Source organism: Grammomys surdaster, unplaced genomic scaffold (assembly GCF_004785775.1).
Source record: "Grammomys surdaster isolate TR1022 unplaced genomic scaffold, NIH_TR_1.0 259, whole genome shotgun sequence".
NCBI classification, from domain to species: domain Eukaryota; kingdom Metazoa; phylum Chordata; class Mammalia; order Rodentia; family Muridae; genus Grammomys; species Grammomys surdaster.
Window position 1 is genome coordinate 3,093,513 of NW_021604700.1, and position 25,856 is coordinate 3,119,368.

At 45.4% G+C, this 25,856-nt stretch overlaps 1 protein-coding gene across 2 annotated transcripts in view; it reads right to left on the reverse strand.

Annotated features, from left to right (window-relative positions):
- Rgl1 (ral guanine nucleotide dissociation stimulator like 1) overlaps nt 1–25,856 on the reverse strand; it is a 238,338-nt gene that overhangs the window by 130,553 nt on the left and 81,929 nt on the right. For both annotated transcript variants that reach the window (XM_028775720.1, XM_028775718.1), the window contains exon 2: nt 23,842–24,005. In XM_028775720.1, the coding sequence (XP_028631553.1) occupies nt 23,842–23,973 (132 nt within the window). In that variant the 5' untranslated portion in view covers nt 23,974–24,005. The remainder of the gene's footprint in view (nt 1–23,841; nt 24,006–25,856) is intronic.

The following is a 25,856-nucleotide window of genomic DNA, read 5'->3' on the forward strand; positions in this document are numbered from 1 at the left end:
TGTGTGTGTGTGTGTGTGTGTGTGTGTGTGTGTGTGTGTGTGTGTGTGTGTGTCTTTCCAGAGCTCTTGGGTGGGTGCAGAGCTGTGGGCTCACACTGGGAGCACAGAGCAGCTTTTAAATATTTACCGGTACATCTCACCAAGGATTTTATATAAAAACTAAACTAAGGGAACACTGAATTGCTGTTTGACCTGAGCATCTTTCCTGCTAGTTAGCTACTTTTCTCTCTTATAAGCTGATAGCTTTTGAACCTGACCCAATTCTCCCTTCACAGGTTATTCACCTACACAACAGCTTTTTATGGTTGGGCTATAGAGTGTGACACCAACGTTTCCCCATCGTTCATGAAAACATAAAATCACAAACTTTCTTTCCTCAACTCTGTCGATCTTGATTTAAAGTTTTTTTGTTTGTTTGTTTTGCTTTGTTTTGTTTTTTCAAGACAGAGTTTCTGTGTAGCCTTGGCTGTCCTGGAGCTTTCTGTGTCCACCTTGAACTCAAGACATCTACCTATCTCTGCCTCCTGAGGGCTGGGGATAAAGGTGTGCCCCATCAGCGCCACCACCACCTAGCATCTTGAAAGTTTCTAACAATCCATAAAACAGCGAATATCTGAAGCAGCTGGTGTACCAGTGTCTAAGCATATCAAATCTTAGGGGAATATCTTGCTCACACATGCCTTGGTCCAGAGTTAACTTTGGGAGCTGCCTCATACAATGCCCTAGAGTTAACACTGGGGTCTTAATGCCTTCAAATTTAAGTACATCTTCAGATGGCAGCTCTTCCATATTAGGAAAACAAAGGTCTTTTTGAAACATTATAAATTGTCATTTTAAGTCTTTGACACCCCCCCCAATAGGTAGCTGTATTAGTCAGGGTTCTCTAGAATTTTTCTCTCATATGTATATATATACTAAATATATATACACATACATATATATTTATATTGGAATTACTTACAGGCTGCAGTCCAATTAATCCAATAATGCCTAGCTGTGAACAGAAAGTCCAAGAATCTAGTAGTTGCTCAGTCACACAAGGCTTGGTCCTTCTTCCATTGTCCTTATATAGGCTTCCAGCAAAAGGTGTGACCCAGATTAAAGGTGTGTCTTCCAGCCTCAAGATCCAGATCACAGGTGTGCCCCCTCCAATTCTGGCCTGTAGCTTATTACAGATATAGTCAGGGTGACACGCCCTCGCAGGAGCTGGTCTGCTCACTTACTGTGGAAGCCTGACGTGGTAGAAGGTGTGTCTCACTGTGTGTGCCAGCCACTGGCAGGGGTCTCTTGAAGGACTAAAATAAGAGTCAACAGAAAGCTCCAACTCAGCAGTTCCAAGTATACACCTCTGCCGGGAAAGGAGCTGTTCTTTTAGAAACTGCTCCCTCATCTATGTTCATCTGTCTTCAGAAGAGGCTGGAGTGGAGACCTCGGGGAATTCTGTCAATTCTCTGAATACTGAGCTTGTTTTGGCAATGATATGAAAAAGTGGTTCCCCTCCAAAAGATGACCGAAAGCTGATCAGGAATAGTTTGAACCCACGCTGGAGACAGTGATTGAACCTTGGGTAACATACAATCCAACAGGCTGAAGACAGACAATCTGGGTATGGATGGTACATTCTCTTTCATCCTGCATTCTCCATACTCCTAACCCCTGTGGCTCTCAATGTGACCCACATTTTCTCTGTTTACACCATAAAGAACAGAAACATTATATAAAATAACACTTCCAAATCTCTTACACCATTAAAATGTATCTAACCATTACTTTCTTAATTTAATATAACCTAAGCTTGTATGTAGTTTCCTCCTTATTACTTATTTATGAGGTCACTGGGAAAAGATCAACTCTGTTAATGTCCTCTCCTGTTTATCTCCAATGTCCCTCTCCTTCTCTCTCTCAAAGAGAACACAGTGTTAAAGTAAGTAACTTTTATTCCTTTGATGTAATTCCCTCTGAGGGTTACTGCCTCAGTCTGCTAACCTAGGCCCAGTCCTGGAAGCTTCAGCCTTCATAAATCTAATCTAGGCCTAGAATGTTTGCAGCCTCTGAGACTTACTGCTGAATAAGCTCACTCTTTCTTGTTCTTTTTGAACTCTGGCTGGCTGGTTCAACTCAGCTGTTCTGGCTCAAAACTCCTCTCCAAGCTGACTGATTCAATCTGCCTCCCCCATGCTCCCCCACCCTTTCTCTGCATCTCCTGAATTGTCCTGCTTGGCCTCAAACTAACTCTAGCAATCTGGTCTTATCTTCTGGCTTCTTCTCACTCTCTGGCTCATGTGTCTTCACGTGTATCTAGCGTGTTCTCTTTGCAACCTGTCTCTGTACAACTGTCCTGGTAAAACTGCCTCCTCTTCTCGATACTGCTCTCTTGAGTAGTGTCCCCTTCCCTCTCCTCTCTCTTCTCATGAGAGTTGAGCATATCCTGTTCTGTCAAATCTTTTTCTGATTTGTCATTTTGCCTGCCACTCAATTAAACATCACTTTCAAACATTGGCTCTTCCTTCTACAAACTAACTTTACCCTCATTGTTTGAAATTAAAGGTGTGTGCTAAGAGCTGAGCCACACCACAACTAGAAGCAGGGTTTTTCAGTAAACAGCACAATCTTGGAGTTCACAGTGTGATCAAATATTCTGCAACAACACAGCTTTTCTATAGAATTCCAAACATAAGCACTGCCAATACCCCTAAGCTGAATTATGTTGTTGTATGCCAGTTGAGCCTTATGGTGGCTTAACTCTCACTTACAAGGTTTCAGATCTTCCTCTGAGAACAAGATTTCACAGATATACCTAAAAGTCACCACATGGGACAGAAATGAAGCCAAAACTAAATTGATCCTGTTTAGGATTACTGAGCACATTCAATATGATAGATGGGTGATAAAAACAGGAGGCAAGAAGAATGCCTGCAAGTCGGAGATATTCTCGCCCACCCTATACCCCCTCAGCAACGGGAAAAGAGACACCTTGTTGGTACTCTTGTCCTCAAAGGCATAAGCACCAATCATGGGAAGAACAGATGGCAAGCCTTTGTTCATTCTAGCTTGATGCCTGGAGTGGTTGGCCAAGCAGTTTTATACCTAGGACACATAAAAATCAAACCAAACCAAATCTAATCTAATCCAGGTAGCACAGCACAGGAGGAGGAAGGCAGACAGAGAGCTGTGTCCTCCATGCCACAGAGTGCAGGTGGGGAACGATGCTCACAGATCAACCCTCCACTCCCATGGAGGGGGCGGGGCATAGTCATGCATAGCCCCACCTACCACCAAGAACTGCAGCATGGGAGGAAGAAGACACACAGAGACCTGTAGGCTGCTGATTCTACCCACAGTCCTGCCCTCTGGCACAAAGCATAGACAGGCCATAGACACCCACTTGCTAGAGGATACCACCCAGGAGCCTGCCAGTTGTGTGGCCAGCCTGCACTGTGAGCCACCACAATGTGCCAGTAGGTGGTGAACAGATAGAAGGAAAAGAGAGTGAAGCAGCTTGAGCCTTATGAAGGGAGATGGAACTGAGGACTCAAGGATGGAGAGAAGTTACTCTGTTGTGAGGGAGTGCCCAGCCCTGCCACCTGGGGCCATGTTGAAGTCCCAGCCTGCATATCTGGGTCTGTGGCTACACAGTGGCAAGAATCCGTGTCAATATCCATGGTTCATATTATCACTGGAGAAAATGGGGACAGTCCTGGTTGGGGCAGTTTCTGGGGACCATGTGGACATCCAGGGGTGGTACAGACCTGGCCTGGCCCTCACTGGCTGCCTGGGTTCTGGAAAACTTGCCCCACCTCTCACCTGCATGCAGCAGCACTCAGTGGGCAGGCCTCAAACCTTGCCCAGATCAGGTGGAGCTGGCTATGGTGGCAGGGGTGTGGTGAGTCAGTCCCCAGGGTCTGAGCGTGGGAGAGCTGCCCTGCCACTCATCTGCTGTGTAGTGTCACAGGCCTCCCTGTCCTCACTTTCCTTTGGCAATCAGAAAAGCTGCCCACAGGGTCATGAGAGGTGGAGAGTGTGCCCTGCCACTCACCACCTGCAGCACTCAGGAGAGCATGCCCTGGGTCATGAGAATGTGAGATCTGACCCTGCCCCTCATCAGCTGAAACACTGAGGAGAGTAGGCCCTGTGCCTTGCTTGCCCAGGCAGCACAGTGGAGCTGGCCCGAAAGGGGAGTAGGGGTGGGGGGATGAACCAGCCCTGAGGGCATGAGTGAGCCAGCCTTACTCTCTTCTCTCTCATTCCTCTGTGAAATGCCCTCTTCCCCTTGCCCCTCCCAACCTGAGGCAGCTGGGAGACCTGATCCAGGAGTTATAAGAGTGGGTGAGCTGGCCCTTCCCCTCACCAGCTGTATAGCACTTGGGAGAACAGACCTTGCACCTCATTTGGGCAGCACAGTAGGGCTGGCCCTGGTCAAGGGGATACTGATAAGCTAGCCCCAGGGGCAAGAACAAAGGAGAACTGGTCCCACAACTCATCATCCATGAGGTGTTGTGGGAGTGAAGACCTCTTCCCCTAGCCACATTCAGAGACAGCCTGCCCTGGGAGTGTGAGAGGAGGAGAGCTAGCCCTGCCCCTTCACTGGCTGTAGCACTTGGGAGAAGAGGCCCAGCACCTTGCCTGGGCAACACAGTATAGCTGGCCCTGAAGGCATGGGTGCAAGTGCACCAACTCCAAGAGCATTCAGAGCAGGAGAGCTGCCCCTGCCTCCTGCCAATAACTGTATTGGGTGGCCTAGCCAGAGCAGTGCTGGAGAGCTTACCCTGCTGGTGCAGATAAGGGAGAGCCAGCAGGCTGACCAGCTCAGCTGCCACCCAGGCCCAAATCCAAGGCTCTGAATTGGCCCACCCCAAAATCTGTTATCACTTTCGAATGGCTGGGATATGTGAAAGGGCCAGTCCTGCTGATTCAAAGCTGCAGGATCTCCATGACACAGGGCAACATCAGGATAACCTGAAAGAGGCCCAATGAGGACCCAATATTTATGGTGTCACAGAAGCCAGAGATCTTGAACCAGACCAATGACTCATTGTGATGAACATTTGCAAGTGAAGATGTCTGGACAGAGGGATATACTGTGGGACACACTGTTAAGACACTACAGCTTCCCAATGGAGACGTTTTCTATGCTTTGGGTGTGTGTGTGTGTGTGTGTGTGTGTGTGTGTGTGTGTGTGTGTGTATTTGGGGGTAGGTTTCAAAGGACAGAAATAAGGGGATGGGGAGATGACTGGGACTGCGGTACATGATGTGAAATTCAGAAAGAATCAATGAAAAGTTTTAAAAAAAAAATGTTCTTGGACATATAAAGTGAACCATAAGGTGATCTGTCCCTCAAACATCCCACTTCCAAATGACATGTTAGCAGAAGGGCCAGGGGAGGGAGGCAGGTCAGAGTGAGAAGGGAGGGAGGGCTGTCATCAAATGACCTCAAATAACAATTACCACTGTTAATCTTCATTATCAGTTAGATAGGACTGAAAGATGCTGCACTGGTTTCCTTTCCTGCTGCTAGTACTACATACCTTGGAGCGGCATCTTAGGAGAGAAAGGCCTATTATAGCTCACAGTTCCAGCTGCCTTCCATCACTGGAGGAAGTCGGGGCAGGGAGGTGAAGCAGCTGGCTACATACAGTCAAGAGCAGAGAGAACACATGCATGCATATTCAAGCTCTGGTCACTGTCTCCTCTCATCCACTCGGGGACCCAACCCCTGGGAATGTACTGCCCAATTACAGGCAGGGATGTCCCACCGCAGTGAACATCATTGAGATCACCTCCCACAGACATGCATGCCCATGGGTCAATCTGACCTAGACAACCACTCATTGAGACTCTCTTCCCAGGTGACGCTATATTTTATCAGGTTGACAGGTAAAACTAACCCAACCATCACAGATGCCCAGAAGAGTCCATGAAGCACACCCCCCAGGGGTGTCTACAAGGGAGATTCCAGGCAAGACTTATGAAGATGTTGTCACTACCCCACAGGCAGGAGCATATATAAGACAGAAGAAAAAGAGTCTCTGCCGTGTGGACACTCCTACTCTGTCTCCTGGCCACCATGGGGTGAGCTTCTCTGCCTACTATATCCATCCCTCCCATCACGAAGACATCCTCCACCACGATGACACTGTGAGCAAAACAAACCTGCCTCCCTCCAGTTATTTCTTCACAGGGGAAAAGCAAGCCCCAAACAAAACCAAGATTAGCATAACAATAAGAAGCATACTCTGGAATTAGAAGAGACTGGCCAGGAAGTCTGTCTCATCACTAGATTTTGTAAAGCTTAGTCTTTAGGAATCTTATTGGATTGTAAAAACTCAGCTTATGAAGCAACTGTTGGACATTAGAGTGTAATGATGTTATTCTGCAACTCTGGGCAAGTCACAAGCTCAGATCATCGGCTTTTCTCTCCACTCCCTCACCAAGGAGTCACTGGTGAGGTCAGCAGATGGTTAGTTGTATACAGAATTGTCTGGCCCGTTTATTTTCCATTGTGAAACTCGGTGTAATGGCCCTGTGTTTGAACTTGATCAGATATTCCAGATGCCTGTCACTAGAATGTAATCACCTTATGTCTCTGCCCCCAGTGCAGAGTATTCCAACCTCTGATGTCCTGATACCATGCTATGATGGATAGATGTCACTGCCTTTGTTAGGAAGAAATATCTCCCAGATTGCTAAGCTACTTACTTTCAAAAACTCAAGAGCAAGCATGCAAACATGTTCTGTCTGATGTAAGAGGACAATCAGCTATGTAAGAAAAAAAGCTAACTTTTCATTACAAAGCTCACCTACCTATAATCAGACCTCCTTCTAAGTCTAAAAAACGCTCAGACAGGGCTCTACGGATGTCGGCTGATGACAAGCATAGCTGTGGCACTATGGCTCAGGCAGCTCCCACCAGCTCACTGACTGAAAATATAGAGGAGACAGAACTTCTATGCTGATTTTATTCACATGATGTAACATACAGTTCTGTCTGCTGGAAACAATAGCAACAATGACTCCAGACTCCCCAGAAAACATGACATTCCACCAGACACCAGACTGAATTAGACTCTGAATTATTGGTTCCTAAACGCCAACAGTCTGGGTACAAAAAATGAGACCTGGGGGCCTGGAGAGGTGGCTCAGTGATTAACAGCACTAGCTGGTCTTCTAGAGGTCCCAGGTTCAATTCCTAGTACCCATATGGCAGCTCACAACTGTCTGTGATGCCAGCTCTAGGAGATCCGACAGCCTCACACAGACCTACATGACACAGTTCAGTGGGTAAAAGTACTCACCACCCAGCCTGGCATGTACAGGAGGAAAGAGAGAGAGACTTTGCAAGCTTTTCTTCTCACCTGCATACATACTCTGTGGCATGAGCACCCAAATAATAATAATAATAATAATAATAATAATAATAAAATTATATTAAATCAACTTAGGTGGTTTGAGAGATGCCTCAGTGGTTAAGGGCATGCACTGCTCTTGCAGGGGACCTGAGATCAATTGTCAGTACACATGTCAACGAATCACAACTCCCCACAACTCTAGCTCCAGGGGCATCTGATATGTCTGGCTTCCACAGGCACCAGCACTCATGTACACACACACACACACACACACACACATATATAAAATAAAAATAATGTTTTAAAAAGTAAGACTTTAGCCAGGCGGTGGTGGCACACACCTTTAATCCCAGCACTTGGGAGGCAGAGGATTTCTGAGTTCAAGGCCAGCCTGGTCTACAGAGTGAGTTCCAGGACAGCCAGGGCTACACAGAGAAACCCCGTCTCAGGAAAAAAAAAAAAAAAAAAAAAAAAAAAAGTGCCACACCCGCCGCACCCACACCGGGGGGGGGGGGGGGGGGGGGGGCGGGGGGGGGGGGCTGTTGATGATTTTGTAGTCAAAATCCGCCCCAGAGGTAGAAAGCATGCATGACTAGCCATGACCTGACCCCTCCTCACCCCTGCGTTCCATCTTTATTGAGCTGCTCTGCATTCTCCTGTCTCTCTCTGACCAGCACATATGCTCTTCCTGGTGTGGATCACACCCATCCTGCCCCTTCTCTGGGTGCCAGCTTAGGTACCATATCACTAATCCTAAACACTATCCATTACTCTTTCCTCTTCCTAATTGCCTACATTCAGATAAAAAATGCTCTGTGTTGGCATCTTGTATTTCCTTTTAATTGCCTTGATCACAAGAATAATGCTTAGATTAAATAAGTAAGTCCGGGGGCTGAAGAGATGGCTCAGTGCTTAAGAGCACTGGCTGCTCTTCCAAAGGACCTGGGTTTGATTCCCAGCACCCACATGGCAGCTCACAACCATCTGTAACTCCAGTTCCAGAGGTTCTGATATCCTTACACAGACATACATGCAGACAAAACTTCAATTCACATGAGATAAGAATAAAATTTTAAAAATTCAAGACTAATTAGTCAGTTTGTATTCCCACTGAACTACAAATTCCAAGGCAGAGACGTGTTAGCATTGATGTTCATGATAGTAACTGACAAGCAAACCTCAATGTAAATGGAATGATTCATTTCACTATCCTACCCTAAATTAGTCATTCATTTTAGGCATTTTCTCTAACAATATATATGACTTTACAATTAATTCTTTTATTAGTTCAATTTTTAAATATCTGGGAAAAAAAGACACAGGGAACACAGATACATAAAATCATATTCATATTGCCACTGCCTAGAATTCACAAATGTCAAAAGTTTTTCACATTACTTCAGTTTATTAAAGATTATTTTCAGGAAGCTGGAAAGATGGTTCGCTGGTTATAATAACATACTGTTGTTACAGGGGACCTGAATTCAGTGTCCAGTACTCACTTCAGATAACTCACCAGCTCCTATAACTCCAGCTCCAGGGTATCCAACACCCTTTCATCCTCTTCTGGCCTCCATGGGCACCCACAGTCATGTGCACATACCCACATATAAAATACACACACACACACATGTACACACACATACACACACAAAATTAAGAGTGAAATATGTCTTGAAATAAGTTTAACGCCGGGCGGTGGTGGCACACGCCTTTAATCCCAGCACTTGGGAGGCAGAGGCAGGCGGATTTCTGAGTTCGAGGCCAGCCTGGTCTACAGAGTGAGTTCCAGGACAACCAGGACTACACAGAGAAACCCTGTCTCGAAAAAAAAAAACAAAAAAAGAGAAAGAAATAACTTTAAGGACTATTCAAGGAATCAAAATACTACTGACTTTTGCAATCAGAGTGAACTAGAGAAGAGAAAAATTGGGAACAATATTATGTTCAATCTTCCTATAAAAGCATTAATGTATGCATCTTGTAGAATTTTTTTTAAATCTGAGAATTGAAGGATTAACTCTTTCCCAGAGTTAACACAGCCAGGAAATGCCAGGAGTACACTTAAACCAATTGCATTTCGATGCAAAATCCACAGTGCTTTCCCCTTTAGTCCTCACCCCCGAGTTCTGTCCATGTCTGAAAGGAACAGGAACTTCCTGAGCCAGAGAACATGCTTTTACGTATTTTATACATCCATTCACTAAACAGATCAGTGAAGTGCCTATGATGGGCACTGCTGTTGCTCATCAGTGTGCAGAACATTAAATTAAAGAGAGCACTACATGCATCAGCATTCTGCCTAACCGGCCTAAGCTGAAGAAGAGGAAATGAGGAAATAATGAGACCATGGGAAGTCCCTATTGGAACATGTATAAGCACATATATTTATATTATACTATATTCATCAAAGCAAATCAAGAAGAAAAGCAGCAACAGGTTGAATAGACGGCCCTGGTTAAGGTGACAGGTGGCAAGGCACTGGCCAGGCGGCTCCTGGACTCTGCTTGTGGGACTGACCACGAGGACTACAATTAGGCCTGTAGTGTGGGAAGACTTTATAAGCAAAGTATAAGTTTTGTTTACACCATCGGACGAAGTGTGAAATGCAGGGCTGAGCACTTTGACCCTGTCCTCCTCTCTCTTCCCAGCCCCATCCTCTGTGCCTGTGGCTCTGGAGTTCAGGTTTGGCCCAGCATGGCCTTTGTATCTTCTTTCCTGTGCCCCTGCTTATAGCAGAAAATGGCTGCCACCACCCTTCACTCAGAGATTACTGGTCCTCAGGTGCATGCTCAGTACCAAGGGCTTGCCTATAGTCCTACACTGAGCCCTAGTGTAACCCCCTAGGAATTACTCACTTCACTTGTGACAATATCGCCGTCAGTTTGGAATTCTCTCAGTAAATTATAATACTTACGGACACCCATTTGGATTCCTGGCTCTTTTTGCCTCCTCAAATCTCCTGCACTCCCAATTCTTCCTTAGAAATCACATCTCCTCCGCCTTGATAAGGCATGATTACCTCATAACAATGTCCCAGTCTCCTTGTCTGCCACTTTTAACGGCTTTGATCAACATTTTCTATTTTGAAACAATTCCGATTTGTTCTGGCATGGCATTTATCTTACTGAAAATGAATGTTTGGAATAACAATGAGCTAGTTTGTAAGCACAGCTGCCCATAAGAGTAAACACGAGTGGGAGGAGCCCTCTGCTTACAGAAGACTCTTTTCATTAGCTATTTGTTTCTTTGTCACTGTTTCTACGATGCACATAAGTTGCTGTTGTGTCTCAGAAACCTAGGACAAGTGAAATGTTTCCTATTATTGGCAAGTACAAGCCCCACAATGAAACTCGTGGTTCTGCGCCTTGGAGCTGTTCTTGTTTGATGTCAGAGAAATCATCCTGAGAGATGGAAATTGCCTTTTTGACACACCACAAGAGTTATTGATCTGTTCACTACTTGTTTGTTCATCCAACAAACATCTCAACATTATAATGACCCAGCTGTGAGTAAAACAGCATGGAGAGCTTCATTCACAGGCACTCAGTCTACTAGAAAAGGGCACGAAAGCAGTGAGCGACAACACAGGCACATTAACTACAATAGATGTACTTTAAGGAAGCACAGGCCAGGAGAGAGGAACAGAGAGAGGAGGGTGGGGAGGAGAAAGAGGGGGAGAGATGGGGGGGACAGAAAACGGAAAGAAAACCGAGTGCTGTAGTTTGGACATGACCCCTCTGCCACAGGCTCAGGCTCTCCAGCTGTAGAGCTGTGCTTAATTTGGGCTGGGCAGTGGTGGCGCAGGCCTTTAATGGGAGGCAGAGGCAGGCAGATTTCAGAGTTCGGGGCCAAGCTGGTCTACAGAGTGAGTTCCAGGACAGCCAGGGCTACACAGAGAAACCCTGTCTCAGAAAAACAAAAACAAAAACAAAACAAAAACAAAAACAAACAAGCAAAAAGAACCTTTGGGAGGTGGCGCCTCACTTGTGAAGTGCATCACTGGAGGGTGGACATTGAGGGTTACAGTTGAGCCCCACTTCCTGCGCAGTTCCTCTCTGCTTCCTGAATGCAGAGGTGATATGACCAGCTGCCTCACGGTTGAGCCATACTAGCCAAGGATCGCCCCCCACTACCCCATGCTTTCCCTCCCTGTCATGACAGGTGTCCCCTAACTATGCCCCCTCACCCTTCTTCTCTAAAGTTGCTTCTTTCCAAGTGTTTTCAGTAACTAATACAAGGAGGGAAGGAAGGAGGGAGAGAGGGAAAGGTCATGACTCCTTTCTGAGACAGGTTAGTTAACGGCTCGATCTTCCTGTCTCTGTCTCCTGAGTGTGGGGATACAGGCATCATGATCACTGGGTGTTACAGTGTGGTGAGGGTGGGGGAGGAAATCCCGGGGTCTAAGTGATGAGCCAGCACTCAAATATGGAGAAGTACATAGTGTACAGAGAGGCATGGTGTGCACAGAGGGATGGTGTGTGAAGAAAAACGGTGTGTGGAGAGGCATGGTGTGTGGAGAGACACAGTGTGCTGAGAGGCATGGTGTGTGTTGGCATGGCTGTTGCCAGTTAAGAGGCTATGTTTTGAAGAATGTCACGTCACCTCTTTCCCACCAGTGTTCTTCCTTACCTCCAACTGCCCAAAACTTTGCCTGAGATTTTCTTCATTTACAATTTTCTAAGATGGCTACAGCAGACATTCTCAAGAAGACCAGGTGAATATGGGAGCTCCCAGACTGCAGGGGAGAAAGTCTAGTGAAGGCATGGCAGATACTCTCATACCTGAGCCTGAGAAGAAAGGGTCAGCACCAGCTACTCACCATGGTGAGGAAATTCCAACCTTTGCCAATCTTTTGACCCAATATTTGTATGGCAGAGATAAATTTACATAATATCATCCTTCCTCTCGCTTGCCTCTCTGAGGAAAGACAAGTCAGAAGGACAGAACTCACTCACTTGACAACCTACTTGTTAAATGTCCACAGGAAGGCAGTCAGTCTGTAAGCCCTTCACCCCTTCCCTGCCTCTTCATGGCCTCAGAGGAAGAGTGTCCTCTCATAAAGGATCCCTGACAAGCAACAGGAGAGCCTGAGGTTTACTGCAGGCACACTTTAAGAAACAAGTGCTGCCGAGATCTGACGTGCCAGGGTAGGGGATACCCAGGGGACCCCCACATGCCCAGAGGAGAAGGGGGAGAGGTGGGAGGAAGGATTGTGGGAGGGGTGACTGGAGGAGGCAGTGAGCAGGATATAAAGTAAGTAAAAATAAATAGATAAATAAATAAATAAATAAATAAATAAATAAATAAAATGTTATAAAGAAACAAGTACTGACAGAATTGTTTTAAAACATTTTTCTTAGAGACTGAAGACATCCAAGAGTGAATTAATTCAATAAACTGGTTGTCATGCCTCTCCCATGCCATATCTTTTATTTAAAATAAAGTTACTGGGATTTCCTTTGTTTTCTACATGAAAACTCAAAGAACTGCCCGCCTTGGTGTAGTAAAGGTAAGACTCAATCCAGGCAGGGAGCCTAGCAGAGCATCGTAAACTGTGTTTTCTAGGAGAAAGCCCTCTGCATGAGAAGGCTGGCTTATGTCCTAGAGGGGTTTGCCTTTTCCCATTTAAATACCTGTCACTGAGCAACCTAAATCAGAAGCCAGGATGAAACAAGGTTATAAACCACAGAGGGAACTGGCTAGTTGAACTCTAGAACACTGCCCTGAGGCGCACACTGCTAAAGCTGGAATAGAAGACCCAGAGGCTCTGACACACCACCGCTGGTTTGCCCCAGACCCAAGATAACTTGTACTTCTCAAAACAGTGCCATTTAACTAGATCCTGGTGTCTTCTGGAAAGATGACCCTTTGTGAATCTTTGGCAGGCTCCCCTCACCAGGCTCAGGCAAAAGTGCAGCCTGGTCCAATACAACAGGCATTTAAAAACAGAAATGATCGTGGGGGCTATGAGGATTTCCTGAATCTAGCAGACATCTTGAGTTTGAACTACTGTCATACAAGTGTGGGGTGACCATGTGCTTTCCGTGTTTTAAATACAGTTTGTTCTACCAAAGTTATGTCAGAGTTTCATTCCGTTGTGAGTGATCACGAAGGCAGACAGGGCTGGGAAGACGGTTCCTGGGTAATGCTCTTTGCTGTGCAAGCACAAGAACCTGCGTTTCCATTTCCAGCAACCAGCTAAATGCCAGGCTGGCTGACATTCCTGTAAGCTCGAAACTGGAGAGCAGAGACAGGAGAATCCTGGAGCTCCCTTGCCAGCCAATCTCACTAAACAGCAAACTTCAGGTTGCATGTGAGACCCAAACTCAAAGGAATAAGGCAAGGAACAATAGAGGAACCTCTTGTCTTAGCTGGGGTTTTATTAGTGTGAGGAGACATCATGACCGCAATGACTCTTATAAAGAACATTTAATTGGGCCTGGCTTACAGTTTCAAAGGTTTGGTCCGTCATGGCGAGAAGCATGGGGGCATGCAGCAGACAAGATGCTGGAGAAGGAACTCGGAGTTCTCCATCTTGATCCACGGGCAGTAGAAGGAGCCTGCGTTTTGCACTGGGCGTAACTTGAGCATATATGAGACCTAGCCACACCTACTCCAACAAGGCTACGCCTCCTAACAATGTCACTCCCTAATGGCCAAGCATTCAAACACGAATCTACTCAAATCACCACACCCCTGAAGTCTTCCTCTGTTCTCTGCATGCACATACCCTCACACACCCACATACAGACAAACACACCCACACCTCTCTCATGAAAGGGAGGAAAGAAGGAAGAGTAGAAATGTAACCTAAAAATGGTATTTAGAGGCACAGACTTTGAAAGATGAGAATTAGATTGGTCCTCAGAGGGGAGGCTCAGTGATTAAGGAAATAAAGTAGAAGAAAATCACACTAGTTTGTACTCTCTGTCCTTTGCCAGGCACTGCCTGGAGCTGTGCTGGAACTCATCATCAAGAAAGCTACTGCCAGTGTAGACGAAGGAGGGATGCCCTCCTCTTCCCTCATCTCTTGACACCTATGGCAGGAAGGAGAGCTGGCCCCAGGGTCATGAGAGTGGGAGAACTGGCCATGTCCCTCATCATCCCTTCAACACTTGGGAGAGCAGGCTCTGCACCCCTCCTGGGCAGCAGGATAGAGCTGGCCCTGGTTGAGGGGTTTCCGGTGCGCCAGCCCTGAAGGTATGAGAGCAGGAGAGCCAGCAGGCTGAGCAGCTCAGATGCCTCTCAGACCCAGATCCAGAGCTTTGAGTTGGCCCACTCCAACATCTACCTTATCGATGAACTGCTGGAGTGCATGGAGGGGTCTATCCTACAGATCCAAAACTACAGCATCTCCATGACACAGATCAGCAACGGGATATCTGAGAGGAGTCCCAGTGAGGTTCCAGTGTGGCTAGAGTACCAGACGCCAGAGCAGAAGCAGACTCATATCAGACAAGTCGTGAAATGAGCATTCGTAAGCAAAGAAGTGTGGAGACAAGTCTATGCTGTGGGACACACTTCAGCTTCCACAATGAGGGTGGGTACCAGGGAAGAGGGAGATTAGCGGGACTGGGGTGCATGATGTGAGAGTCACAAAGAACCAATAAAAAGTTCAAACAAACAAACAACAAAAACCAGAAAGCCACTGGCAGATAGAGCCCTGCAACCCTGGACCAGAACCATGAGCTAAAGTAAGCCTTTTTCGAATTGATGGCCTTGTGATATTAGCAGCAGGAAATGGCTGAGGGCAGTGGTACTCTTCCCCCACAGACACAGTCAGTAGTACTCGGCCTGCCATGCATTACACATGCAGCTCTGCTCCAAGAATCCCCACGCCGTAACTCAATTCTCATTGGAACCCTATCTCTATGCCCAACTTACAGCTGAGGAAACTAGAATACAGATGAAAGAATCTGCTGATTCTGTGTGGCTCCAGGATGATGCTCTTAGTCCCTCCATGCATATTCTTTATTCAGTGAGCTCTGGGCCTACTCTTTCCCAGACACTGAATAATATTTGATTTGAAACAGATGAGTATGACAGAGACCCTGCCTTGAGAGACAGCAATGTACAAATATACCTCTCGTACGATAAGGTTTACAAGACAGAAAAGCACAGGAGTGTCGCTAACCTGACCAGAGGATGTCAAGGAAATCCTCCTTGAAAAAGAAATAAAAAGAGACTGTCTAGTCTAACACCAATGCAAACTGGATCAAAATGAAAGTTTGACTTCCTGAGTGTTTCCTTTTACTTTAGACCATGGAGTTGATGGGACGCATCATGGAAAACTTGAAACTCTGACCAAAAGGACCAACAGAGAACACTAAAAAGTCATAGTGTATATTAGAGTCAGAGAAACTTCCTTGACTACAGGTACATGCCCGAAGTAATAACTGTGCTTCAAGAACTTTGTTGTAAATACTTTAAATTTTTCTGCATTTTACAACAAATTGGTGTCTTTAAAACTCTTCCTGGCCATAAGACTACCTCTCAGGAATGCTAACCAATTCTTAAAGGTAATGGGCCAACAACAAGACTTGCATAGGTTAACTAACCACCCCAGAACTACTGCCTCTCCCTGATTTAACAGTTATGAGATACTATCCCTATCTCAATCATACTGGGCTGGGTGCCAGGCAGCTAGAATCAGCTCAAAGCCAAATGAAATTCCTCACACCAGCCAATCCTAAGCTGTTCACCTGCCCTGCCTTGCCAGACTAGCTTAACTACAATATGGGAATGGTTTAAACCTCTCCCCACTGGCTTCCTGAACACCACTCTCTTCTCACACGGCCTTGTGTGGCATGCTTTATCTCATGTGATCATGACAAGCTGGGTTATTTCTTTTCCCAAAAGTTTCTCATGTCCCTCTTATGACCACACATGACTGCCTAACTAACGAGCACAAAACAAGGACATATGATGTGCTTCTGGGCAGCTCTAATGTCCAAGGAAGGACCAGGTATTGAGGGAATCAGTGAAGCATACAAGTTCCAGCCAGGCTGTTCAAATCAATAGCTTGGCATACAGAGCACATCTCAGTAACACAGACAAGGCTGCAAAGAGCTTAGTGTTTCAGGATGCCATTTCCAACATGTGGAGCTAAAGAAGAACCCCAAGATTGATACTAATTGCCAGGCAGTGGTGGCGCATGCCTTTAATCCCAGCACGTTGAGGGCAGAGGCAGGAGGATTTCTGAGTTCGAGGCCAGCCTAGTCTACAGAGTGAGTTCCAGGACAGCCAGAGCTACACAGAGAAACCCTGCCTCAAAAAAAAAAAAAAAACCAACAAAAACAAAAAGTTAATACTAATTGAATGTGTTCCCCAAAGTTTGTACCCTGGAGGCCTCTCCAGCTTTCTCTGCCACGTGGGGACACAGCAAAATGTCAGTTGTCTGCTACCTGGAATAGAACCCTCACTGGAATCCAACCATGTTGACCCTGTGATCTTGATTAGCCTACCTCCAGAACTGTGAGGAATAACTTCCTGCTAGTCACAAGCTTAGTTGTCTGAGCTACTATCTCATAGCTGCCTAAACCAAGACAGATACTACATAGCGAGACCTAAACAGAAATTTGGTCACAAAGACTGCCGACAAAGTCAAAAGTGGAAAAGGTGGTGGCTTCAATGGGCCCTTGGGTGTGTTTACAGGACACTGCAGAGCCATGCTCTTGGAGAACTGCACTGCTGTGCTAGGACCTGGGCTACTGCCTGAACCAGCACAGACTGAGGTCTGCACACAGAAAGTAAACAGAACTAGACTGGCCCTGAAGCTTGCAGGCAGCTTCACAGAGAAATCCAAGTGTAGAACTGGAGAGCAGTGACAAACTGACTTTCAACCTAACCCTGACACTTGCCACACACCTATCTTTGGCCATGTGCCACCATCTTGAATCTTCAAAACTATTATGAGTAAAATGAAATTTTCCCAGGGCTGGGACACTTTAATGTATTGATAAAATACAAATGTGCCATGCACAGTTCTTTTTTATGGTTTTTATTCATTCCTTCAGTATTTCTTACAATATATTTTGATATTCTGCCCCCTCCTTCTTTCAGATCCTTTCCATGTCCCTACACGTCCACCTTCATGTCCTTTCTTTCTCTCTCTTACAAAACAAACAAACAAAAACAAAACCACCAGAAAAGCCATGGAGTCTGACTTGCCAGACACAGTTCTTACTATAAAGGAGGCACTCGGTAAGTTCTAGTCCCTCCCCTTTACAGACGGCAGCTCAAGTGCGTTCAATCGCAATACTCAACTTCTCATTCCTGGTGACGTCACCTTTACTCATCTCGGATCTCATGCCTCAAAGCATTTTATGCAGTAATAACTTCCTAGCAAGTAAATTTTTGTCTCTTTGCCTCATATGAAAACTTTGGCAGACAAAAAAGAAATTCACAAGAACTGTAAAGAGGAGTCTGGACTCTGCCATCAACCCTGCCTTTAGGTAGATGGCTAAAGAGCTGGATCCTCAGAATTTAACACAGCACTTCCACTGCTTGTCCAAACTGTCATCCAGTTTTTAAAAGATCCCTCTCCTCATGTCCCTCATGAGTATGATTTAATCTCCAAAGCATGCATGATGCGCACATCACTATTTCCTCCCCTAAGAACGTGACGTGACAACACGAGGCGGGGGTGGGGGAGGCTGTTCCTGAGCTGGATGAAGGGAGAAAGGTCACGTCCTATTTCCATTCAGGCCCTCAGTCCTTCACTTCCACACAGAGAAAGTCTGCCCCAGAGCCAGAGAATATCATGTATTGTAGTGGCCTTCTCACACATGCAAAAACCAAACACAGATTAAGTCCAGAGGTTAGTGACAATCCTATGAAGAGTCAGCCAGCAATACTAGAAAAATAATAATAAACTCAACCGCTATAACTTAGTGCTACCTCAAGAACACATAAAATCTCAAATCTCTCTCTCTCTCTCTCTCTCTCTCTCTCTCTGTGTGTGTGTGTATGTGTGTATCTCTGTGTCTGTCTATCTCTCCTGTCTCTGTGTCTATCTCTCTGACTCTCTCTGTTTCTCTCTGTTTCTCTCTGTTTCTCTCTCTCTCTCTCTCTCTCTCTCACACACACACACACACACACACACACACACACACACAGGACAGACAGAAGACAGAAGACAGCACTGTGGTGGACATTACCAGTTAGTAGAACAACATCTGACTGTTAGATCATGAAAACACTCATGTCAGTCAGGTATTTATTTCAATCCGTGTCTAATAGAGGGCCACTGCTTTGAGGTTTATAAATGAGGTAAACTTAAAACTGAAGGACATGGTCTCAAGGACAGTTTTATCAGGAAAAGAAAATTATCATCTTGCAAAAAAGAAAAATCCCCAAATCATCCCTAGTTTAGCACTGACTCGCACAGCAGAGCCAGAGAAGAGAAAGGGGAGTGTAAGGGAAAGAGGTCTGGAAGCATCCTGGCCATTCCACACAGCTCTAACAGACCTTCTGAAACCTAAACCACATGCTGAAGCTCCCACTGACTCCAGGGCCCACAACTTCTGAGCGAGATCAGGAAGCTCCCATTACTCAGTTACTCTCAGCATCCTTTTTATTTTATTTTATTAAATATTTTATTTGTTTACATTTCAGATGCCATCCCCTTTCCCCATTTTCCTTCCCTAGAAACCTCCTATCCCATCCCCCCTCCTCCTTTTTGCTTTTATACCATTTTAATTACATGCAAGTATTAAGGTCAGTTCTAGGTTGAGGAACTAGCAATACAATAGATGCAAATAGTCAAGGAGCAAGAAAGACAATAAATACAAACTGTCAAAGAACAAGCAAGGCAATAAACAAAATTCCGTGAACACTCCCAAGATCACTGTTTCTAATGGCTTATCAGGATGACCAAAGTATCTGAGCCTACTTCCCTGTCCTAGCCCAAAGTCATTTTCATGTCTGAAGCCTACTTCCTTGTTCTAGCCTAAGATTTAGATTCCTGCCTGGAGCCCACTTCCTTGTCCTTGGCCAATGTCAGATTCCTGCCAAGCAGCCCACTCAGCACCCTCCCTTGCCATTTCTCTTCTGCCACAGGCGCTCAAAATTCTAGGACAGAATTCTACACGCAGATTTCCTTCTCCTAGGGATAGTCAGCCTAATTCCCTTCTAGAGTTCTATTTGCTAGGCTGACTTCCACTTTTCTCTTAGCCATGAACTCTGCCGCTGCTTTCCTTGTCATCCAGGCCCACACCAGCGTGCGAGTCTACACTGTCTGCTCTCAGCTCACCTGTAGGAGCTTTTACCATCACATCCACCCCACTGCCCTGCAGTCACTACCTTACTGATTTAACTCCGCCCCTCTGTCCCAAGCCCATATATCAAGATCAGCCTTATTGAATATGATGAACATATAACAAAACTGTTTAATGTGTACAGCTTGGTCAAGCCCAGTGCTGCACAAGTATAAGGCCAGCTCTCAGAAGGCTAAAGCAAGTGGATTGTGAATCTCAGGCCAATCGGAGGCTACACAGCAAGTTCCAAACCGCTCCGTATTACACGGCAAGACTTTGTCTCAGAAAATCCATAACAACAATAAGGAATTTATTTGAACTTATATAATAAGGTTCACTTGAAAAACTAAAAGCTATAAAGATCTTATAAAAATATTTCTCAGCCAGGTGGTGGTGGCGCACGCCTTTAATCCCAGCACTTGGGAGGCAGAGACAGGTGGCTTTCTGAGTTCGAGGCTAGCCTGGTCTACAGAGTGAGTTCCAGGACAGCCAGGACTACGCAGAGAAACCCTGTCTCGAAAAACCAAAAGAAAAAAATTTTCATGCATAACCCTTCTATGAAGATTATAATATGTTCTAATAAAATATATTTTATTTATAACCTAAAATTAAATATTTGTTATATTTATATTCTAAGAGCATTAAATGGGACAGCTGTGATTAGTCATTACTCTGAAAATCAAACACTTAGCTCCAAATATAAGACACTCCAGCCCAAAGAGGCAAATAAATAATGATACTTTGAAAAACAATGACCAAGAGCCCCACTCCCAACCCAGAGACAGACTGACTCCCCGGAGCTCCAGCATAACCAGGCTCACAGCTGAGAACCCCTGCCCCACCTAGCCTAACTGGGACCCCCACAGAGCCCGGTAGATGAAGGACCTATCCACCCTGCTAGAGATACATCTTCCTTTCCAGCCTGCAACTCCACTTGGGGCAGATTGGGTGCTCCAGATCCCCTCCTACATCCAGAGACAGCTTGATAGGTGGATATTAGCTCACAAGCTCAGAATACCCACGATACAACTCATAGACCATATGAAGCTTAACAAGAAGAAAGCCAAAGTGTGGATGCTCCAATCAAATTTAGAGGGGGAAACAAAATAATCATAGGAGGCAGAGGGAGGGAGGGACCTGGGTGGCAGAGTGAGTGAAGGACTTGGGTGGGAAAGGGGAGGGGGAGGAAAAAAGTGGGGGCAGGATCAGGTATGGGAGAAGACAGGAGAGAAGTCAAGAAGGCCAGGAGAATGGATAGAAATATGTAGGGGGGGTGGGTTACTGGGGGAACCACTAGAAAGTCCCAAACACCAGGGATGTGAGAGGCTCCCAGGACCCAATGGAGATGACATTAGCTGAAATACCCAACAGCAGTGAGACAGAACCTGAAGAGACCATCTCCGGGTAGATAGACATGGCCCCCAGTTGAGTGATGGGGCCACCCATCCATCTCAACATTTTTAACACAGAATTGTTCCTGTCTAAAGAAAATGCAGGGACAAAAAAAAATGGAGCAGAGACTGAAGGAAAGACCATCCAGAGACTGCACCACCTAGGGATCCATCCCACATGCAGACACCAAACCCAGACACTATTGCTGATGCCAAGAAGTGCATGTTGACAGGAGCCTGGTATAGCTGTCTCCTGAAAGGCTCTGCCAGAGCCTGACAAATACAGAGGGGATGCTCGCAGCCAACCACTGGACTGAGGATGGGAACTCCTATAGAAGAGTTAGGGGAAGGACTGAAGGAGCTAAAGGGGATGGCAACCCCATAGGAAAAACTACAGTATCAACCAACCAGATCCCCCAGAGCTCCCAGGGACTAAACCACCAACCAAGGAATACACATGGAGGGACCCATGGCTCCAGCTGCAAATGTAGCAGAGGATGGCCTTATCTGGCATCAATGGGACAGGAGGTGTTTGTTCCTGTGGAGGGTTGATGTTCCAGAGTAGGGGGATGCTAGACCAGTGAGACAGGAGTGAGTGGGTGGGTGGGGGAGCACCCTCTTAGAGGCAAAGGGGAAGGGGCATGGAGTGGGGGGCTTTCTGGAGGGGAGACTGGGAAGGAGGACAACATTTGAAATGTAAATACATAATTAATAAAGAAAAAGAAAGAAAAGAAAAACAATAACTAAAAAGATATTTCCAGAAGTAAAAATATCATTCAGTGGTTGGAATATAGTCATAAAATTAATGAGAATGCAGCACAAAGAGGGATAAAACACAGTAATTCTGAAAGAAGTTACAAAGCAAGAACAAAGAACAAGAAAGTATAGATTGGGAAGGACACACAAAAAGAGGGCGTGGGAAAATCTGAATTGAAAATTCTGGACAGATTTCCAGATTAAAAAAAGATATCAATTCACGTAGTGTGTGTGGGTGTGTATGTTGTGTGTGTGTCTGTGTCTCTGTGTGTGTCTGTGTGTGTATCCGTGTGTATCTCTCTGTGTGTGTCTCTGTGTGTGTCTCTGTGTCTGTGTTAGTATCTGTGTGTGTGTCTGTGTGTCTCTGTGTCTCTGTGTGAGTGTCTGCATGTGTGTGTCTGTGTGTGTGTCTCTGTGTGTCTGTCTGTGTGTGTCTGAGTGTCTCTGTGTGTGTGCCTCTGTGTGAGTGTCGTGTGTGTGTGTGTGTGTATGTGAGTGTCTCTGTGTGTCTGTGTCTGTGTGTGTCTGTGTCTGTGTATGTGTCTGTGTGTGTCACTGTGTGAGTGTCTGCGTATGTATATCTCTGTGTGTGTCTGTGTGTGTGTGTGTCTGTGTGTGTGTCTGATTGTGTGTGTATATGTGTGTGTAGGAGAGAAAGAGGGACATGTTACATTGTAGCTCTCAGATAAGTAAGCACTAATGGAAAAGTAAAAGCGAGCTCAAGCTGGTGGGAACGTTCATTCACAACATAAACATACAGAATGTAAAAAATATATTTTAAAACTTTTTATTAAAAGCAAACTCAGATAAGGCTAAGATGAAAAAAAAGAACTAATAAGCAATAAAAAATGTGTATCAACAAGATTAGAAAAATTAGGAAATCTAATAATTCCAAGAGTTAACATGCGCATAGAATAGTGGAAATTTTTGCATACTATTGGTAGCAGAACAAATTGGTATTACCACTTTAGAAGAACAAATTGACAAGCTGTAAATTAAATAACCCAAAAATTCGCTCGATAGGCATTAAAGTGGGAAGAGTCACATACAGGCTTGTCTACACTCAGCTCAGCATAGCCTTCCAAGGCCGTGTGCTTCCATCATTATTTGCATTTTTACACTGTGTTTCTTAGGAGCACCCTGCTGTTGGATATATGAGAAATAATACTCCTGAGCTTGCAAGCTATGGCCCAGACCCTGAACAGCTCTCTCAGGCAGCGGGAGCTCCCAGGTGAGCCCTTTGAAGAAACTCTTCACCTTCCCACTCCCTGCTACCAAATGTTCAGAGTTTTCCCCATCTCCTTTCCAGACCATACTGGCTGTCTTGAAGTCGTACACTTTGGCCTTCTCCCTGAGATGCTCTTTCCATCCATCCGTTATACCCTAGCCTTCATTTCAGTTCAGAGAAGGCAAGATGGGTAAATGCCAGGTCAGTGATGTGGGATTTCCCCCAGCTTGGGTTCTCAACACCACCCTCAGCACTAATCTTCTTGTAATAGCTTCTCATTCTGTTGTGCCTTAGGGAAGCACTTCTTCTGGACCTCAACATTACTTAGGAGCTTATCTCAGACACATAACAAAATAAAGACCATAATGTATCACTTCCGCTAATGAGTGGGTTTCTCCCTCTTTCTATCTTCTGCACCATACACACACACACACACACACACACACACCACTAACACATACACACACACATACAGTACTAGCATTTGTTGAGACATCAGTAAAAGGCTTGAGAAAGAAGGAAGTCACAGAAAAGCAACCTTGGGAAAGAAGTCAGGAAGAAGAAGCCTTCATCTATACCACTGGGTTATCCCAGCCAGACAGGTTACATGCGTCTGAGCTCAGATCGTTACTCTATGCTTCCGTTGTTAATGCTATTAGCTCTTTCCCTGAGTCACTGTGTCATCAATAATGTCTAAGGGACATGTCTCTAGCTTATTGTTCTCCAGCCTTGGCTGTGCCTATGGTCCCTGAACAAACATTCAAGCTGGCATGGGGTATCAGCTATAGCAGGAGTTTTTCTAGTCTCGGGTATGAGCAAATCCATCATTGCGCGAGCTCTATCATTTCATTGTCTTACCTCCTCTGTCTTTAAAACTTCCCATATTCGAGTGTGATCGTCCACCAGCCAGTGTCCTGTGTTTTCTACTTTTGTGGAAAGTTTGACTTTAGACACCACTTGAGTAGGCTCTCCCACAGATTTCCCCTCCATCTTGAAAGAGGCAAGCAGGAGGCATTACGAATCTGCTGGAAGAACAAAATAAATCTAGATTAAAATAAAAATAATATTTGAAAAAATATGAAATTGAATTACTGTGCTCCATTTTTTGGACAGTGAAATCACTGAAGACAATATTACAACAGTCATTAGTCTTATGTTCACTCTTTCTATTCAAACATTTATTACTGGCATTTTAATGCAGGCTCCCAGAAGAAAAACACATCTTGATAATGGATAGTGACATAAACTCTATTTTAATAGATTTTATTTTTAATTACATGGAGGCATATATCGAGATATGTGCACATGGGTGCAGGTACCCTTGGAGGCCAGTAGAGGGCATCAGACACCATGGAGCTGGAGCTGGAGCTACAGGTGGTTTTGAGATGTTCCATGTCAGTGCTGAAAGTGAACGTGGGTCCTCTGCAAGACCATTATGGGATTTTAATAGCTGAGCCAGCTCTGAAGCTTCTGTGATACAAATGTCATAGGAAATGTGTGTGTCCATGTGTTGGGAGCCAACTCTTAGCCGAAAGCGGCTATCATCTTTACAGCCATCTCAGCCATATACCCTGACAAGAGACTTGTTTTCAACAGCCCACAACAGCTGAGCACACTCTGATAAACATCTTGTTACACTGTTTAGTGCCCCCAGCTGCAAGGTGCACGTGGTATCCATGGCTACAAGGCACGTGACGTAGTGCCTTCAGTTGAGCTTGTCCACGAGGGCAAGGCACATGGTAAAGGGTATAAACACCCAGGACCTTTTCTTCAATAAAGAAAAGGGAAGAGACTTGACCAGACTCTGTCTTGTATCCATCTTTTGTGCCTCTCGCCCCTCTGTCCCCACTCTCTCTTGCTAGACCCTGACCTGCGGACTGGAGCAGAAGAACGGGCCTTTACAAAGTAGCAGAACGGGCCGTTACAAAATCCATGTGTGTGTGCATGTGCGTGTGTGTCCATATCTATTGCTCTGGATCCTGGGGAGGAGACGTGGGAATGGGTTCAGAAAAAAGAAAAATCTTAGTGGTCTTTTCACATTCGGTACTTCACAGATAGTTTGGAAGACACTAGCTAAAGCATCGAGCATTTTACTCCTCAAACACACCCTGGGCAGCTACACACACACACAAATAATTCAGTAACTTGATTCTCAAATCTCCAAGGCCTACGGCTCCAGGGCAGAAAGGTTGTAAATAAGCTTTAATAATATGGCATAGTACAATATAATGTGTGAAAAGCCACAGAATGAAGTCTCCAAACTGTGATGGAGGGCTGGGGCATGGCAGAGCACACACCTAGCATGCAGTAGGCCCTGCATGACAGACTCAACACCAATAAGTAAAAAGAACAACAAGAATTGCTGCAGAGGAAACAGGAGGAGGAGAGGGAGATTGCCATTAGGGTTTGTCAGCTACGTTGCCTTCTTATGCTCTGGGTTATTGCTGGATCCAAACAAGAGTTTGCAGTGGATCTTTATTCTAGAAGGTCTCCTTCAGCTTTTGTCAGAATCTCATCACAACCCGCCTCAGTACCATGCTGTCCTAAGGAATCTTCTTGCTTTCCTTCAAGTCCCACAAATAAACCCTTCTTAGGGTGATTTTTACAATAACAACAAACCCTATCTGTTCATGATATTCTGCTTACTTAAAGTTTTCTTGGAGAATAAATCCAAACTCCTTCACATAACAGCTGGGGTGCTTTGTGCCTGGCTCCTTTCACCTCCCTGTTCTTACTCTGCACCACTGACCACTGATGCCACATAGGACATACTAGTCCAGCCATTTGAAAACATACACAGATCCACATGGCATCCACACACATCTTTGTGCGTGTGTGTGTGTATGTGTGTGTGTGTGTGTGTGTGTGTGTGT